This window comes from Corvus cornix, chromosome 14, assembly GCF_000738735.6.
Source record: "Corvus cornix cornix isolate S_Up_H32 chromosome 14, ASM73873v5, whole genome shotgun sequence".
Taxonomy (NCBI): Eukaryota; Metazoa; Chordata; class Aves; order Passeriformes; family Corvidae; genus Corvus; species Corvus cornix.
In genome coordinates, this window is record NC_046344.1 from 14231027 (window position 1) to 14249779 (window position 18753).

Sequence of the window (18753 nt, forward strand, 5' to 3'; positions counted from 1 at the left end):
TGGATGATGAACAGCAGCTCCTGACAAATGAAGGAATGAAGAAGTTTTGGCCACTTCATTAATCCAGCATTAAGGACTGGCTGGAAACAACATGCAGAAGAGGTGGTTTGACAGCGGTCACTGCTCCCTGAGAAGACTGTGTTGAAAAGAAGTATTGGTGGCACAGCCCCCAGGCCTGGGGTGATTTTTACACTCTATTATGATGCAGAAATAAAACAACATGAAAATTGACTATTCTGTGCAAAGAAACATAAACATAACAAGTAGAAGATAAGTTATGGGATATTTTCTTCAATGATTTTAGCTTAAAATAATGATAAGATTTTACTATAACCCTTTTAGCACTGATGGTTAAGAAAATCCTCCTAACACAAGTCCACAGACACAGCTCCCGTGGCAGAATTCACATCTCCCTTTCAGACCAGATTAAAAGGTATGTAATCCAAATTGATCAGAACCCAGGACATCAAGTCCTGCTCTTCCATAACCCCTGACCACACATTCCCATCCCATCCTGGCCCAGCCCACTGCTTGTGCAGCTGTGCTTTGTGCTACTGGGGCCAGTCCTGCTGAAAACCAGATCATGAGCTCCACATCCTGGCTTATAAAGGTGAGCCCAGTCCTAGGAGTGTTTGTATCTGCCCAAGAGACCACAGAAAGCAAGTTCCAAAGAAAAACAGAAATGATGTTATCAATGACACCATGAAGGCACCCAGTTGGAGTGCTCTGGTTTAATTTGGAAGTTTCTTTTGCTCCTCAGAACACTTCCTGCACTCAGCAATACTGGGAAACAAACTTGTTCCTCATTTGTACCTCTCTGCAAAATCCAGCCAGCATCACTTCAGTGCCAAAATTACCTTTTAAGCTGCAGGGGTAGCAGAAGTGCCATCAGTTGAATTAAGGGAAGCAGCACTGTATCCCCAAGTGACAGAGTTAAAGATGCTCTAGCAGTGCTAAGTAGTGCCTTCATTTCCAAATGAGAACAGATTAAGGCTCTTGGGAAGCAGAGCTGATTCCAGAGAGGGATCACAACCTGAGCATGCAGCTGGCACTGTATAATCAGAGGTGAATTCAGGGGTGCTGGAAGTCACTTTCAGCAGCATTGACTGTCAGGCCATTAGAGAATCAAGAGTGTTGACAAATCTTTTCACTCTCCAAAAGATGATTTCTTTGTTGTTTTGAACCAGAACTCTGCTAATATTAAAGCTTTAACAGGTTTTTGCCCCAGTGCTGCAGAGTTACTATTAGAGAGTGAAAATTCCCACTTTCAGGGGAGGTTTATGTAGTAATTTTCAAATTATTAGCTTGCCACTAACAGAATGCACAGGCCACATTGCTGCTCTTTCTAGGAATTTCCTACATAGCCACATTAATGGGTCCATCTGTGTATGCTTTACTATCTCTGCTTTGCTTCTCTTTCCAATCTTTCCACTGGAAAGTACTTGATTTACTATTTTCTGTACAGTTTGCAAATTTTGCAGACTGTATCCCACAGGAAGTTTCTCCCTGTTGTTGCTACAGGAACTTTATGCAGAGAGATACCACTAAACTATAGTGCTGCAGGATGAGCATGGAGCTCCTGACCAAAGCGAAGAGACTGAACTGCAACACAACTGGGCTTTCCTTCAGTAAAATAAAATAAATTAAATTAGGTCTCACCTGGAAATATTGGAAAACAAGCAAACAGGGGTTATTGCTACGGAGAATGTGACAACACTGCCCGAAACTGAAAGCAACAAGCAGCAAAAGCAGAAATCCTGCTGCCCTCAGATGCAGAACATACTGGGAAGAAAAGAAACCCACACTTAATTAATCCTTATGTAATTGTGCAGATGGATCACCCAAATCAACAGCTTAGTGCCGCTGGAAGGGAAGGGCCCATTCCCCTTCCTGCTGCCGGACGCTTATCTCCTGCTGGCTCTGGCACTTGCCAACCTCTCCAGAGCTGCTGCTGGTTCACACAGCACAAAACAGCCCGAGATGGAAAGAGAAAGAGCCCCAAACAGAAAAACAAACCATGACTATTTCATGCTAGGCCAGTAAATGAACTGCTCACAGCAGGGAAGGCTGAGAAGCACCAGAGCCATTAGAAGGAGCAGGGAGGAACAAGGAGGGCACAGCAATTGCCTTTTCTTGGCAGCAAGTTTTCAGCTACTGGTGGAAATGCAGCCTCAGTTCTAACTGACACCTAATGTCACTCTAGGTAAATTTCAACCATCTTGCTAGTTCCTATCAGCCAGGCAGGGAAATCCAGTGCTGTGGAAAGCCTGTGATATTATTAGCCCCCCCCGCCCAGGGAATTAAGGAAATTTTAGACTCAGTGCAGAATCCTGAAGAAAACACCGAGTTCCTTACAATTTACTGCTCCTTACAACTCCACAGTGTTTTGAGCTGCCTGTATCTGAATGCAGCACACTTATGGAATCAGGGACATCTGAGTTCAGCACAGGTTTGGATTCCACAGGGATAACCATGAGACTGTGACTAAACAAGGATCAAATTCCAAGTTACCATTCTCACAGTCAGAATGTTTGATGAGAAGACAAGCAGCAAGTGGTCGTTCACTTTGGTAAGTGACAGTCCTTACCATCTCAGCATGGTTCTCTGGCCACCCCAAAGACTTAAAGCATTAACCTGAACATGGAGAAAAGGTAGGTGAGAAGTAACTAGCGTACCTCAGATTTCCAGCCCAAACACTGGACTAACTCAGGGCATGGCAAAAGATGCTCTAAGGGCTGGAGCTCTTCTGCTCTGATGTCAGGATTGGAGAGCTGGGGTGTTCAGCTGGAGAAGAGAAGGCTCTGGGGACACCTCAGAGCCCCTTCCAGGGCCTAAAGGGGCTCCAGGAGAGCTGCAGAGGGACTGGGGACAAGAGCCTGGAGGGACAGGCCAAGGGGGAATGGCTTCCCACTGCCAGAGAGCAGGGCTGGATGGGATATTGGGAAGGAATTGTTCCCTGGGAGGGTGGGGAGGCCCTGGCACAGGGTGCCCAGAGCAGCTGGGGCTGCCCCTGGATCCCTGGCAGTGCCCAAGGCCAGGTTGGACGGGGCCTGGAGCAACCTGGGCTAGGGGAAGGTGTCCCTGCCCATGGCAGGGGGTGGGATGAGATGGGCTTTAAGGTCCTTTCCAACCCAAACCATTCCATAGTTCTATAATAAACTGGAAGAAGACTGTTTTCAGGGGCAGCAGTACTGAGTAGTAAATCACATTTGACATTTCATGACCCTTGTAATGAAACAACTGCAACAAAATGTGTTAAAAAACCCAACAACAGACAGTGGCTTAGACAGATTACAGACAGAAACCAATGCCAGTAGAAACACACCTCTTCCTGGTAGCTCGTCCTGTAGGCCATCTCCAAATCCTGATCCAAGAAGTTGAGGCTCAGCTTGTTAATAGGTGGCTTAAAGAAGTAATCTTTCATGAGGCTGAAGAGAGAAGACAAAATCAACATCAGTTTGTTCAGCTGTACCTCCTTCAGGCCCCCCCCAGTCTGTGGCTGCTGTTTCTAGGGATGCTGGCACTTGGCTTTGAAGTTCCTGTGGTTTTTCTCCTCTCTTCATCACCAAAGTATCTTCTTACCCACATCACTTGCTCACTCAAAGGAAATATTCCACAAAAAAACCCAAACTTTTATACTTCCAGGAAGAGTCTAACAAGTCCTTCCAGAAATTTATCAGCTCTAACTGATGAGTACAAATAATTGTAACACAAGCCAGCAAATAGTAAAGGTTAATTCCTGCTACAGACACACAACCCCTGGAGACACGTGGCTGGGGGATATTTGTGTCTTGGGAGGAATTCTATGACTCAAAGCAAGCCAAGGATGACAAAGGTGACAAATTGTTATGGGGGGGGAAAAAAAACATTGCCCATTGTAGAAAACAGCAGTTTCTTGTTATTTCAGACACTAAAATAACTCAGTAACTCAACTGGGAACATTCCCTTAATGATCCAGGCTGCAGAGAAGAGATGGAGAGCTGAGATTTACTTCTGAAACGGGAGATTTGGAATGACCAGCATCACCAACAAAGGCAGTGACAACTAATGACACCAGCTCACCAGGGCTAAGGAACCCAGAGGCAGCATCTACCAGAAGGTGTTTATGCCCTCCTTCACCTTCATCTTTTCCACAGAAGGTGAAAAACCCCACAACAACATAAAAGAGGCTTCAATCATTAAAAAGTTGGTTTTATTTCCCATTGTGTGGAAGAAAAATAAAAAGCTTTTTGAGTTTTGCATTAGCTGTACGAGGTTTATGAATGAAGTTTCCTGATGACAGCTACAGCACTTGGTCTGCAAACCTTTTCTCCCCTGAGCAGGTGCCAGGGACCTGAAGGGACTTGAGAGCACCAAGTGCTTCGTGCCCAGGGTCACAGAGCAAGGTCACACCTGCTTGTGGCACTTGTGGCTGGGACAGCCTGTCCCCCCCTGCTCTGTGCAGCTTCCAAACACACCCCTGCCTGTGAACCTCCTCTCATTTTCAAGCAACTGATTCCATGTGTTATTTACAGGGAATTGTTTCTAAAATCCCTCCGAATCTAAAATGGGGTGGCTGCTTTCCCAGTGCTACTCTCACCCTGAGAACTGCAGAGCCACAGTCAGAGGGGGCAATTTCCAAGCTGGTGACTCTGAGCAAAAACCAGAGATGCACACAAGGTCAAATTCCAAGCAGATGAAGAAGCTGAAAGAAAGATCCTTCAGAGCTTGCCTGTGCCTGAATTATTTTTTTAAGGAGGTTTGGTTTCAGGGTTATTTTCTGTTTATTTTTATGGAACTCTTGGGTAAGAGGTTTGCCTGGAAGTACAAGCTCCCCAGCACAAGATGGCACGTAGGAAGCTTTTTTTTTTTAAATTGAGATGCAAGACCAACCAAACACCCACCCCTAGATTGATGCTAGAGAAGACAAAAGAGTCTAAGCAATAATATGGCAGATACTTGGTAACCTTCAAACATTCTGGTCTTGGCCAATACATTAAAAATATCAGGATACTCTGAAGGAATGACAGGATACATTCATTTGAGTCACCCCTCTCTCTTTCCTTCTTCCTTGTCTTCATTCCTCACCTTTCTTAGACATTTCTAAGAGCATCTTATAATAAAAATTTTGAAAGCTTTTGGGTTTTTTTAAAAAGTATTGTTGAATCCCCTTTCTTCCTGCAAGGAAGCTCAACGGAGGTGGTGATGGTGATGTTGTGCTGCTTAAGGATGTAGGAGGAACAGTCCAGCTGCACAGTGCAGCACGAAACAGAAGGCGGAACACGATGGAACCAGGGTGAAGGCAGCTTTCCCGGGGCCTTCTCAGCTCCCTGTCAACTCATTCTGTCTCCAAAAGGAAGATCCCACTTGATGAAACAGTCAAGTACATAATCTGCTTTGCAGGAGGACTCTGCCTCCCAGCACAGGGTGTTCCCCGGATCAAGTAAGACTGGGAAGTGGGAAATGAAAGAAACAAAGAAATTTAAAAATAATAAAGAAGTATTTAAACAGGAAACTGCCCCAAGGAGGGGATGAAGGGCTGCACAGAACCCAGTTCTGGAGGAGCTTTGTACATCCCTGAGATTCTGCTCTGGAAGTCTGAAGAGATCATTGCGAGTACTGTCCTGATCAGCACACGAGTACTTGCTTCTTGTACTTCAGAAGGTTTATAACCTAAGGAATACCTAACTGGTATTTATTGGTACCTAATACCTAATTTTATTGGAAACAAAAATCCCCAAACCAAGAATCCTTTGAGGATTTCCCCAGTGAAATTAGTTCAAACCTTCTATACTCTTACACTACAGTTTTCTTTTAAAGAACACAGTAACGTGCAGGTTACAATGAACAAAGCAGAGGATTTTTACACAAGTAAAGCCAGACTTGAAGCAGAAAGTATTCAATGTTTGTCAAATAGAGAGAATCAAGTTGTAAGAACTGGTAACTTTCATAAAAGGATTCTTTTATAATGTACTAATACAAACATGGCACACTAACACTGTCTTTATTAATATTATTTTTAAAAGAACATTGGAATTGTGCCGAGGTATCAGCTCCAAGGTGAAATCTTGGCATGCAAAAATCTCTCACCCACACAGCTGAGCTCAATATCCCCAGTGTCCAGCACTTCCTCCCAGCTAGCCCCAGGCAGCTTCCTAATGCAGTGTACAGGCTCCTGAATCCCCCCAGGATATGTTTAACCCTTCCCAGCTCTGCAGGAAGCCTGTGGGATTAATTTATGCACTTTATCACATATCTGGGTTAAGTATTTTCTGTTAACAGGAATTTATCCCCAAGTGCCCTGCAGTGAAAATCACTGCTCAGTGCTCAGGGAAGACCACTTGGCTTTGCAACAGCACCAAACCAACACAGCAAAACTCACTGAAAATGGGGATTCCCGTAAAATGACCACAAGGAAGTTTGGTCCCCTCCCTGACACACCTCAAATTCCCCATTCAAAGATCCTCATAGGTATTGGATTCATCAAGACCAACAATTATGTTTTACAGAAGAGGACCAAGAATATTTTTTAAATGCCTTATTCCATATCATTTCTCATTGAGAAAAGTTGAAAAAAATCAGTGTAAACTGGTAGGCTTAAAGCAGTTTGCATAGATCTAATTAATCAGAAGATTATTTTTGGAAAGTTATGTTTACATGAACTGAACTCAGCAGAGAAGTTTCCCTGGCAACAAGAAATGGCCCACTTAATATGGTAATGATGATATTTAATTGAGACCAAAAAAAAGGCAGGCTTTGACTGATCTCAAATCATGGCACTCCTTCTTCCAAAACAGAAAAAATTACCCATTTTGGGAGTGGAGGAGGAAAGCACCAGGAACACAAGCACTTGAGCGAGGTATCTTCAGCAGACCAACTGCATAAATTAAGCTACTTCTATAACTTAAAGTTTGCAGAGTGCTAGTTACATTTTAAACAAAATTCCTACTTGTTCTGGCTGACTTCTGCCAACATTTGGACATTCCCAATCCGTCTATTTTCTAATATTTGGAAATATCAGCTAAACCTCAATTCTCAGCCACTTATGACAGACCACACACTGAGAAAAACAGTAAAGAACCCTAAATTTTGACTCAAGTTGGCAACAGGAGAAAGGTAAACTGAGAAAGTCTAGGTAAGAGACTGCAGAGGGATCCCTGTCCCTCCCTCTCACCTCTCCCTGCCTAAGTCATGTTTCCATAAAGGTGATGGTGTGCCTGTTCCAAAGAGCTGAGTCCACAGAAGCACACAGTTTCAAGGATATTTAGATAAAACACCCTCAATCTGAGTGGAAGCAGTGAAACAAAAATAAAAATAGCCATAAATAATAACAAACTCAAGCTGTCTGTTTAGCTGCTCCAGTCAAGTCACTGCCATAATGGAGATACGGTTGTGTGGTGATATAAATGCCACACTACTAAATTTTGAAGAATATTTCCTCTGCCCAAAACAACCTTTTTTGTTTGAAACAGACAGAGAAACTAATTTTTCAATATCTAAGTAGGTAGTAAGTCCATGAGAATTCACCCCTATTGATCCTGCTCCCAAGCCCAGTATGATTTCATGATTAGTCACATGCTACCAAACCTTTTTCTTTTATTACAAAAAATGGGAGTTTTGTGGTTCAGATTTTATGTAACACCTTAAATTGCAGAGGAAGGTACACACTATATGCATTAAGAGGATTTTTGATTGGAAAAATGGAGTTTTACTTCATGACAAGTGATTTAAAGAGCAATTTCCCTTTCGAAGACCCAACTGCAGGAGGGCTGTTCACCATGGAAGCAATGAAAAAACTGGTTTTATATATTTTAAACAGAAAGTTTCTGGCTTCAATTTTCTACTGTAGTTTAAGCAGAAGAAAGATGAAGATCAGAAAACTTAGAACATGTTATATATTGACAACAATTTCTGAAATCAGACAAAAAGCACACAAATACTAAAGATATGGAACCCCAGTACTGCCTTCTCATCTTTACAGGACTTCACACTGCACAGCTCCATTTTCCTTACCTGTCTTCTTTAATCACATCCACAAAGTGAGCATCTGTCTTTTCTCTGATGTTTTTGAACCTCAGAGGGAGCAGAGCTGATTGATCCAGGCTCACTCCGCCCCAGCGCCCTTTCTCCTGCAGCATTTCATACAGCGACGTCTGGCTGTTGCTGAGCTTCTCCTCCTGGGGAGGACTCAAAAGTCCATTCTGAGTCTTTGGACTGTGTCCTCCTGAAGCCTGAACAACAGAGAGCAAAACACACCCAGGGAATGTCAGTGGTTAGGAACAGACAGAAGAGACTGCAAGGAGCAAAAACGGAAAGAAGCTCTTCCCTCAACACCCTGAGCTCTGCCCCGACCACAGCAAAGATCAAACTCCCCCTGCCTTGAATCCATCCTGTGGATGCATCTCCCACATCTCCCATGTGCCTATTTAGGTGCCACCTTTTTGCTTTTCATGGACCAACTTTCCAAGGAGAAGAAAACAAGGCACATTTTCACACACTCAGTGACAACCAACCACAAGCCCAAATTTCATTCACTCATCTTATGTTTAAGATTCTTCTAAAAAGCTTTCTAAATACACATTTAATCTGTGCTGACTCTCCCTAGGTCATGAGACAACTCACTTTGCCAGCCCTTGCTGATCCTTCCCCTGACCACTATGGGCCTGCTGCTTCCCCAGAGGTTCCCCCTCTCTCCCACCTGTGGGAACAGCCCTTTTGTACATCTCATCCAACAAAAACTCCTGCAAATTAAACTTCTTAAACAAATTAAAATTAAATACTTCTTTTTTATCATTTTCTTTTGCCTTTGTATTAGTTAAGACAGCTTTAATTCTGACAACAGCTTGCAACACAGCTTAGGTACACGGTATCATCAATGCTGCTGTCATTGGAGAACACAAATTACTTTTAAACAAAGATCATTCTATTTTCGTGGAGCCTGAAGTTCCTTCTTTCACATTTTGTTTGACCTAGACCAATACATACTGAAGCAATTCCAAAAGAATTAGACAGCTAAGTGTGGTTAGAATGAAAATGAACTGCAGTTAGTCAGGATCATTTTCAAATGCAAACACAGAGCAAACTTGGCATATCTGAGTGTTCATCTCCCCCCTCTGTATCTTATCACTTATCATGTAGCATTTATCCTCATCCTGAAGCCCACTCACGACAGAAGTTTCTCCATTCCTGCCTGTACAGAAGTGACAAGCTCCTCCAGAAGACTATTCTTGGATGTCACCACAGTGACCATAAATAAATACCATAAATATCATCACCACCCCAACCACGTGCTGAAATATGTTACTGACATTGTAAAATCAACTTAGTTGAAGTTAAAAAATATCTGCTTTCCGGCTGCCCATGCAAAATCAATTCAGTTTCCTGGTGTCATCGGTCCTGTGAAGCAAAGGACGCCCATGAACACAGACAGGTGAAGGGAAAGGTTCAGACACAACCAGGGAAGATACAAGACTAAGGGGGCAGCAGGAGAACCCTGAACAGGGAAGAGTCAGGAAGCACTTGGACTTGGCTCCCGTCACAGCCAAGACCTCCAGAGCCAAAGCCATAACAAGGTGTGTTGGAATGGTTCCCTGGAGCCACAGGAAAAGCAGGAGGGAGGTGGGTTGTGCTTCCCCTTCCTCCCTCCCGGGGGGATGTGGGATCCCCACCCTGTGGGCTGCCCCAACAGAGGTGTGAGCCCGGGAGCCACGTGCTGGGAGCCAGGAGATGGAAGGATTCCCAGTCTGGACCCTTCTAGCCCTCACAACAGTTGTTTTGGCAGCTTGCAGGTGTTCCCAGCACAGCGACAGCAGCTGAGGAAGGAATAGGAAATGGGGTGGTTTCCTTGGTGTGCTGCCAGTGCTTTGCTGCAGACCATAATCACCAGAAGGGAAAAGAGATTGCAGCCACATATCCCAGCAAGAGCCCTGGGACAGAGAGGTGCTGCTGGGACAGAGGGACACTCCTGTAAGGCAGAGGCACAAGAACTCACATAAAAGGTCACCAGGTTCTTTTCTAAGGGAAAACACTGAGCAGCTCCTGAGCAAGTCCTCCTCCACCCCTACCAGGTTATCCAGCCTGCCCAGAGCGTACACCCTGCAGAGAGCCAGGGCAAACCCCTCTGGTTTTGAGGTGAGAAGGACTAACAAAGGGAAACCAAAAAAACTGGCCAACCAGCTGCTAGTGAAGGGCCTTCATTGTTTGGTGGGTTGTTTTTATTTAAGTTATGCTAAAGATTGCATTTGCTCAGAGCATTTCCCAGAACATCCTGAGGCCTAAAGAAAAATGAAAAGTCGTAGTTATCATATTTTTTTCTCCCTAGGAAACAATCTTTCTCCTCTTCCTCATCACTCCCGCCTCTTGTTACTTGAAAAGCAGTAACCAAGAACCCACAATTTTTGCTGTCATCAGCTCAAATAAAAGATTCAGACTCCGATGCACTGTTCGCTTTCCCTGCTGTTCCTCAAGACCATCTGAAAAATGCAGTGAAAATTTCTCTCTTTCAAAGAAGGTCAGCATGGACTTTCTCTTTAGCTCCTTGGCAAAGGCTCAAATCCCCAAGAAAATTCTTCCCTTCAGTCAGCTCAAGGTTTCTCTGTGCTGTCTCCACTCTGTTAATCTTAACAGGCAGGGATTAGAGTATGAAACTGTTTGTGTAGGAGAAAATCCCTATTCATTAAATGTTGTTAGCTCCAACGTTACTGGGGCTTCTGATGGCAACAGGCTGTAGGGTTTCCCTGAGAACTTGGAGGCTTGGTGTGGAGTTTCCTCTCATCTAGAGACAAGAAAGCTCCAGAGGCTGTTGGGAGCCATGCAAGTCCAAGGGTATGATTAAACATTATTAACATTCCCTAAAGACAGGGGACATGAGTGCAGCATGTGGTGTGGGAAGGGAACAGAGATGGGTAGAGGCAGCTTATGGCTCTTCTTCCCAAGACAGCTGAGGCTGCAAGGAAGTCTTGGGAATCAAATGCCACAGCAACTTTGTGCAGGTGGCTGTTCTTAGAGCTTTCAGTTAAACAGGCATCCCAGACTTACTGATAGCCACGAAAGAGCTCCCATTTTTGGCTGAGCAATAACTGAACCAAACCCAGGAAGGACGTGCTTGGTGATTTGGTCTCCACTGGAATCCCTCCAGTGGAATTACAGACCTCTTCCTCAGCTCTGTATACAAATCTCCTCCAAGTAAGGTCAGATGACTTGCTGATTCACACACATGAAGCCAATGCAGCTACAGTAGGAAGCAACTTAAACCAGGCAGTTGGTACCTAAGGACAATCCCTTTGCAGTCAGTTCTTTGAGATCCCTGCATGTGGGCAGAGGCCACCTGGGGAAGAAGCATCTCCTGCCTACCATCTTGGCAGCCCAGGCAGATCTCCCACATGTTCTCTGTCTTAGAGATCTCAAGCTGGTTTGAGACAAGTCCCTGCTGGCACCTCCCTCAGGGCTCAAGGGATCATGATTTTATTCTTTTCTTAGGCTGCTTCCTGGAACTCTGGCACAAGACTGCTGTGTAACACACCCCTACAGCCCGGTAAGGCAGGCCCTGCTTCTGAGCTTACAATTTAAGCATGAGACAACAGGTCAAGTACAGACAGAGAGGGACAAACACAGATTAATGCAGTGGCTCAGCAGCGACAAAAGTGCTGGCAAGCTTTACAATCAGCTTTATGGCGAGAAGAGCTGTAAGACAGACGTGAAGAACAGGATCACTGTCTCAGAGCATGTCTATGAAGCGATTCTCCCCAAGGAGGGAAGATGTTTTATTTATTTGAATATATAACAACCAGGTAATGAGCACTGGTTCCCAGTCTGCATTTAGCTTAACATTCAGGGAGGAGTGAGAGGTGACAGGCAGAGCAGAGGGGCTGCGAAGGCCACGAACAAGATGACAAACAGGCAGCGTCTGGCGTGGCAGAGGAAGTAGGTGGCTTCAGCGAGAATATCTAAGCAACAGGCAAGGAAAGCAAGCGTGGCAGCAGCACGAGGAATATGTGAGAAGCTGTTTCTGTCGGTCAGGAAAGGATGCAAACTGACTTAAAGCTGTGAATTTCGTGCGTGAACAGGAATGACCTCCTCTTAGAGCGGTGATGCAGGAGACGCTGGCAAGACACAGAACTTGTGGTGAGGTGATGCAGCCTGCTGGAGTGAGGATGGAGAGTGTGGTAGTGCTTGTTGGGCCTCCCTCTTTGGGTAGCATCAGCATAGTTTAAAGAGTCCAAATTTTAGGTCCTTCTCAGCATCAAGCGGAGCCCATAAAATTACTAAAAATTTTGAAAATTGGGACCGGGGACTCAACTACATTTTTGAACACAACTCAAAAATCAAAATCAGCTCTGCTGCTTAAGAGCTTGGATAAAGGAATAGTGGTGCAAAAATGAGAAAGCTGAGGGAAGCAGAGAAATAAGGGAAAGAAGGGAAGTGAGAAATACTTCAATTACCTTCGTACTGTTTTTATGCTCATCCTGACAACCATTTTGGATAGCTCCTTCATCTATGCTGACATCGCAGTGGGGAGCAAGGGTGGTACTACATGAAGGGCAAGGCTGAAATGAGACAAAAGAATTTTAGCCAGGAATGTTCTGGTGTCCTTGTAGTATGATGCAATTTGTAATTCAGTCCACTTGTATACTTGCAGCATGGTTCAAAGATAAACAAAGCTACAGAATGGGAGGCAGGGAGCAAAATTTGACTGGAACAGAATGCACCATTTCAAAAATAAATCACAGATTTGCTGTTTGCTGAAGCTAAATCTAATCCAGGAAAGCTCCACTAGTGTAAAATCACAGATACACTGTAATCACTGTGCACAGGCAAAGGACCTCCCCAAGAGGAATAAAACACTCTTCAGTAGAAGTGCAATTTTCCTGTGTAAAACCTGCCTGCAAAGGGATCTGAATGCCATTAGGAGAGAAGACAGCACAAAATGCAGCAAAATCCAGAAAAAGCATGAAACACCATGATGCATTATGAACAGTCCAGGGAAATGGAAAGCAACAAATCTGAAATGAATAAAGGAAAATTCTTTTTCATACAGAGCCCTAAGATGGGGAGGGGAGCTCTGGCTATCATACATTGCTGGAACCAAACCCCCAGCAAATGTCACAGGGAACACGGAAAGCAAAACCATCAGGATTTGTGCCAGTTCCATCCAGGTCCTGCATTTTGGAAGCAACCTAAAATGTTGCACTTGAGCTTTTAAAACAATGTAATTCCTTTGAGTTAAAATGTGATCTTCTTTAGGGGGATTAACCCTGGAATTGTATCTTCCAAGTTCTTCACTCTCTTCTCCAGTGCTGGCAGTATTACGGCAGGATCCTGCTCAGGGGGACCCTGCATCTCTTGGCAGCCTCTCTGCTCTGGAGATGTTCACTGGGACCAGGCTCACCAAAGTCTGCTACTAAACATCACAGAAAGTTTTCCAGCAAGAACTTGAGCCTTTTGTCCCAAACTTGACATCCTGTGTTAATTTTATCTGTTTGTTCTGGACATGTTCAAGCCTCTCTAGTCCAAACCCACAACTTCTGCGCGCTTCAGGTTCACTCTCCATTTCAGAGACCAGCATGTTAAGTTTTTTCAGAACTAACTTTTCACCTAATGTTCCTTTTCCAGCTTTGATGTCATGCCTGAAAATACCCAGCATGTTTCATTTTCAGCTGTTTCTCCCAGCCCACTCTCCCTGTGACATCTAACCACTCACCAATGCCCCTCAAAGGCTTTCATGCAGGAACTTGAGCCTCCTCAGCAGGCAGCAGACCATCCTGTCTGCTGTTCCTCAGGGACACAATCCAGGCTGGGCACTGAAATTACCCTGAGTTTCCTAACCTGGCATCAGATAAGCAATTTACATCCAGTTCTGAACCTGTGCAGTCTGAACAAATACCAACACGGCTGAAGAAACTATGGAGTAGGTTCTCAAACGGTTTAGTTTAAAAATAATCTCAGACTAATTATCACAAATGCCTTGGCCACTTGCTGCAAGGGATTATTAGATGGCCTAAAAAATAAATTGCCAGTGGGCTAACAAGCCTTACTAACTAACCCTCTAGGAGTTAGATTTAGATTTATCCATGGCAAAAGTCAGGTAATGGTGACAAAGACCAAATACCTCTAACGAAAATTAAGAAACCACTCCCTGTTTGATCCTGCTAATAAATCAGCAAGACCACATCAAACACTCAGCTCCCGGGGTTAAGCCAGAAGACAAAGGGCTTGGAAAAACAGCCTGACCTTTGAGAAGAGGCAGAAGTTCCTCTGACTTTCCCCATGTGTTCAAGTCAACATCATTAACTTGCTTCTCTATTGCAGGCATTCACAGGCTCTGTGTGCTGTGACCCCAGTGCCATGAATAAAACATTAATGCACTTCCAGCAAACACCAAGACATGCAAAGGACTTTCTGTTTTCATACCAAGCAATCATTAAAACATTTTTACAACAGCTTATGATTCCCTGTCAAGCGAGGCATGTCATAAAAGATGATAGGGAAGATAAACTGATACCAAAACCACTTAGGCAGGGTAGAGTGTTTTCATTCAAAAACCACCTGCTATTATAGATTTATTCAGAGTTTTTTTACCCTCTGTGTTCACCATTTTATTAATGTAAGCACATCTTATTGACATTCAAACTGCAACAAGGTTTGCAGTTAAATGAACTACAGATACACCAGAGGAGGAAATACAATTCCTTTCATGGATCAATTTCTGCTGCACTCTCCCTCCTGACTTTCCTTTACAGATCTTGTCCTCTAGAACATCCGTTCAAGCCCAAAATGTGAAAGTCATCCTTTGCATCCAATATAGTCACTTATTCCCTTTAAAACAAAAATATTTCAACTTGCCTGTAATTTTGCCTCTCCTACTTAAGTCTCTTTTGCAGAGCTGGAGTCATCTCCTCCTACACTGACACCATTTACAGCTTTGTATTTAAAACAGTCGGCATGTAAGTCATGATTCTTTTTGCAAAGTATTATCTCCAGACCCTACCAGCAAGCTGCAGGCTTTAAAAAAAACCTCACGAAGAACTCAAAAGCTGTAAAAAAGAAACCCACTCCTTTTCAAAAATTGTGCATGATCTGTGATCAAATTGCAGTCGTACCTTGTGGGGATTTTTTAATATACATATATATTTAAAGCAAAAGAGGGGCAATTTAGATTAGATATAAGGAAGAAATTTTTTACAATGGAAGTGGGGAGGCCCTGGCACAGGGTACCCAGAGAAGCTGTGGCTGCCCCTGGATCCCTGGCAGTGTCCAAGGCCAGGCTGGATGGGGCTTGGAGCACCCTGGGCTAGTGGAAGGTGTCCCTGCCCATGGCAGAGGGTGGAACCAGACGGGCTTTAACGTTCCTTCCAACCCAAACTATTCCGCCATTCTGTGATTTTCCCCCGCAGAGAGAAGGCTGGTGCACAGTAACAGCGTGCTGTGGAGTCAGGAATACCCATGCCTGGCTGTGCTGGGAGAGGAGGGATGCTCCACACTTCTGTGCTGCCACTACAGCCACAGAACAGGTTCTGAAGCCAGCGCTCACAGTTGCTCCATGGTCCCCACTCCGAGGTGGCATGTGGCATCCACCAGCTGGATGCTTATGGGACCACAGGGAAACCTGGGTTTGGGCTCATCCAGAATTCACTGCAGCATCAGAGCACTGGGGCAAGGCAGGCTCAGGATTTCACGGAGCTGTGAGGCCACTTAGGAAATCCCTGGCCAGAGCTGCAGTGCTGAGGGTGATGAATAAAACCAGGCACCTCTAGACGCAAACTCTGCAGTAGCTGTAGCACAACAGGGTATCCAAGGCAGCTGAATCTGAGCTGGCACTTGTCTGAGATGCTCTTCTGAGCATCTTTTTTAGTTTCTCCTTCTCTCACTCACAGCCACACTGGTACTTTTGCACTCTAGAGACTTTCACTCAGCAATTAAACATTTCAAGGGCCAGGAGCTGGACTTTGATGATCTTTGTGAATCCCTTCCACTCAGGATATTCTAAACAGCAATTAACATCCAGCAACAGTCCCAGAGCAGAAAACCAGGGACACAGCATGGTGGGGCAGCAGCGTGTTCCACGTCACATCCCAGCTGTTCAGGAAGAGTGGTGCAGTTGTACCTGCCCTTCTGCAAGGTAAATCCCCCCACATTTTCGAAAACACATTTAACAGAGCTGATCCTTAACCACAGACTTCATTTTGCACCCGGATCATTTGAACAAGTACCACCCCAAGTTTGTACATGACAATGTTATCAAGCCCCAGCTGCAGGTGCGCCAGTCCCGTGCTTCACTGCAGTTTCAGTCCTCAGTCACAGCCTCCTCTGCTGTCTGACATTCCCAAGGCACCCTCACTGTCTCTCAGAACAGCAGCCACAGCTTCACTGCTTTGCTTCTTCCCACCTCTCTCCCTTCTGCTCCAGACAGGCAGCTCAGCAATCCTGCTCCACTTGGCACATTCTTCTTCCTTCACTGCTTGAAATGAAGGAGTTTCTGTCACTGTCACACTTGGACCTCTGCACGACCACACCCTGGGCAGCACTCACAGGTTTATATGTACAGCTCCCCCCAGCTCTAAGAGGTATTTTCCTGCCTTATTTGCTGGTGCCTTCACTGAAAGGCAAGAGGGAGCTGGAAAGCTGGTGCCAGCAGGATGCCAAATATATTCTTTCTTACACAGGAGAAGGAACAGAAACATACCACCAGCAACTTGGATGCTGTCAAACCACACTCAGTGCATATTTTGGGGAGGGATAAAGATGGCTACAGCTCCCTTCTGTAGTTAAACAGGCCTAGCCTGCTCTCTAAGGAGCTCACTCGACTTTGGACCTTCTCTTTGGGTCAGCCTTCCAGCTGATCTCACCTGTAAACCAATGTTTTTACTTCAAATCTTAAAACTGGGAGCAGAGGCAGGGTAAAGGTGCCCTACTCATGCTCTCCTAATCCAGAAAAAAAAGTACAAGCAGCAAAAATGAAGTAGCATGAAAATTATCCCCACATCAACTCTGTCAGCTGAGCCTCAAACCTGTGTTGAAGAGATCCAGTCAGGACTGACCACACTGAAGTGCAAGGATAGGGACCTGCAGATGACCACCCCTGACTCTGACATTTGTGCCCACCTCAGGCAGCCCAGGATAAGGAATTCTTAGCACAAATGAAAAGAGAGAATAGACATCTGTTGTTTGGGAAATCTGTTCTGAGATGGAAGATGGAGAGTAACAGCAAAGCTCTGAAGCAATACACATTGTTTCACAGATTTCCTTGTCAAGACATCTTGTGAGAGGTGTGAACATAACAAAGTGTCATCATTCCTCCAAGCTGAATCCACACAAATCATTGCCCTCAGCTCCAGATATAGGTTTCTAGAGCAAGCAGATAAACCAATCTTGCAGCCCACCAGAGCATTTTCTCTCACTACAAAAACAATCCAATTACCTTCACAGGGATGTCTGCTAAATACTCGTGAAAAGGCTCACAGGTACATGACCTTCATGACTGAGGAATGTAGAAGCAGCCAAAGCAGAAAATCACAGAAGTAACAGTAGCTGCATAAATCATATTCTTTCTCCCCTCCCCATCTAAAATCCAGACCATAGAAAAAGTATCACTGACCTCTCAGTCCTGAAATATAAATAGAAATATTTATTTGAAACCACCTTTAAAAAGTGCTCACCTTATTTCAGGGATTGTTTGTCAAATGGGGAGAGAGGCATTTGACTTGGTAAATTTTTCCTCCTTCAAACTCTGTTTTGTCACTCCATGTAATACACACATACATATGGAAATATGTAAAGTAGTGCATAAACAAGCCCGTGAGGTTTTCTCAGCCATGGCTTGAGATCTGTGCTGCTGATCTTTGAGAGGACAACTCACCTTAGGTTTTTCCACCTGTTTGATTGCCTTGGTCAGGTCGCTGGAGTTCTCGGCTGACGACGTTCCCGGTGTCCTGGCTCCGTCTGTGGACTCCAAGCCAGGAAGCAGCGCTTGAGAACAGCTGCACTGGGGCTCCTTCACCTTCTGACCTGAGATCAGATAGGTCTTTAAACCTACAGGGAATAGAAATGAACAGTCAGAACTGCAGAAAGACAGAGAGAACACTCCTTTGGGCTTCTCAAACACAGTGACTACCAAAGCACTGCCAAGGCTTGGGAATTCAGCATGCAAAAAAGATAGTGGGAAAAATGACCAGGAATATGAATATATTCTGTGTAAAGTGGTGGCAAATAGAGTTACCCACATCTGCTGTTCCATACACAAGAGGCGACTCAGACACACAGCAACATGTACTCTATTCCATTTTCACTCATGTACTTCTGAAAAACACAGCTAAGATCTTATGCATTTGCTTCTAAGTCATAATTCGAGCTTTCACATTAACTCTTTACTTCTGGAAAGGATCTGCAGCCTGGTTTTCACTGATATCTGTATTAATATTCTACTTCTGAAAAACCAGCATGTACTCCTTCACTTGCCAGAGAGATGTCGTGAACATAGCGCTGGTAGCACACTGAGAAAGGAAATGGCATTTAAGTGCTAGAAATTCTGATGGGTTCTCATAGTTAGTGCAGACTTCACATTTTTAAAGAACAAAATCAATCTCCCTCTCTCGCACGTACACCCACACACGCCCTCTGCAACTGGTGTATGAATTGAAGCATAATTGGAAAGCAGATCCAATATTAAAGGCCAGGCTGGTAAATAGCAGGTTGTATCAAGCTGAGCTGTATCAAAAACCTGTTCAAAAAATGAAAGATCAGAATTTCATTTAACATATCACTTCTTTTACTTCCTTG

The 18753-nt window shown here is 44.5% G+C and overlaps 1 protein-coding gene across 2 annotated transcripts in view; it reads right to left on the reverse strand.

Annotated features, from left to right (window-relative positions):
• Nucleotides 1–18753, reverse strand: part of ADCY9 (adenylate cyclase 9) — an 84038-nt gene that overhangs the window by 20661 nt on the left and 44624 nt on the right. The window contains exons 2-5 of one of the 2 annotated variants that reach the window (XM_010392585.4): nt 17834–18006; nt 12420–12524; nt 7993–8210; nt 3326–3428 (exon numbers count right to left, since the gene is read on the reverse strand). In XM_010392585.4, coding sequence (XP_010390887.2) covers nt 3326–3428; nt 7993–8210; nt 12420–12524; nt 17834–18006 — 599 coding nt within the window. The remainder of the gene's footprint in view (nt 1–3325; nt 3429–7992; nt 8211–12419; nt 12525–17833; nt 18007–18753) is intronic. The other variant, XM_039560006.1, reaches the window with a different exon arrangement.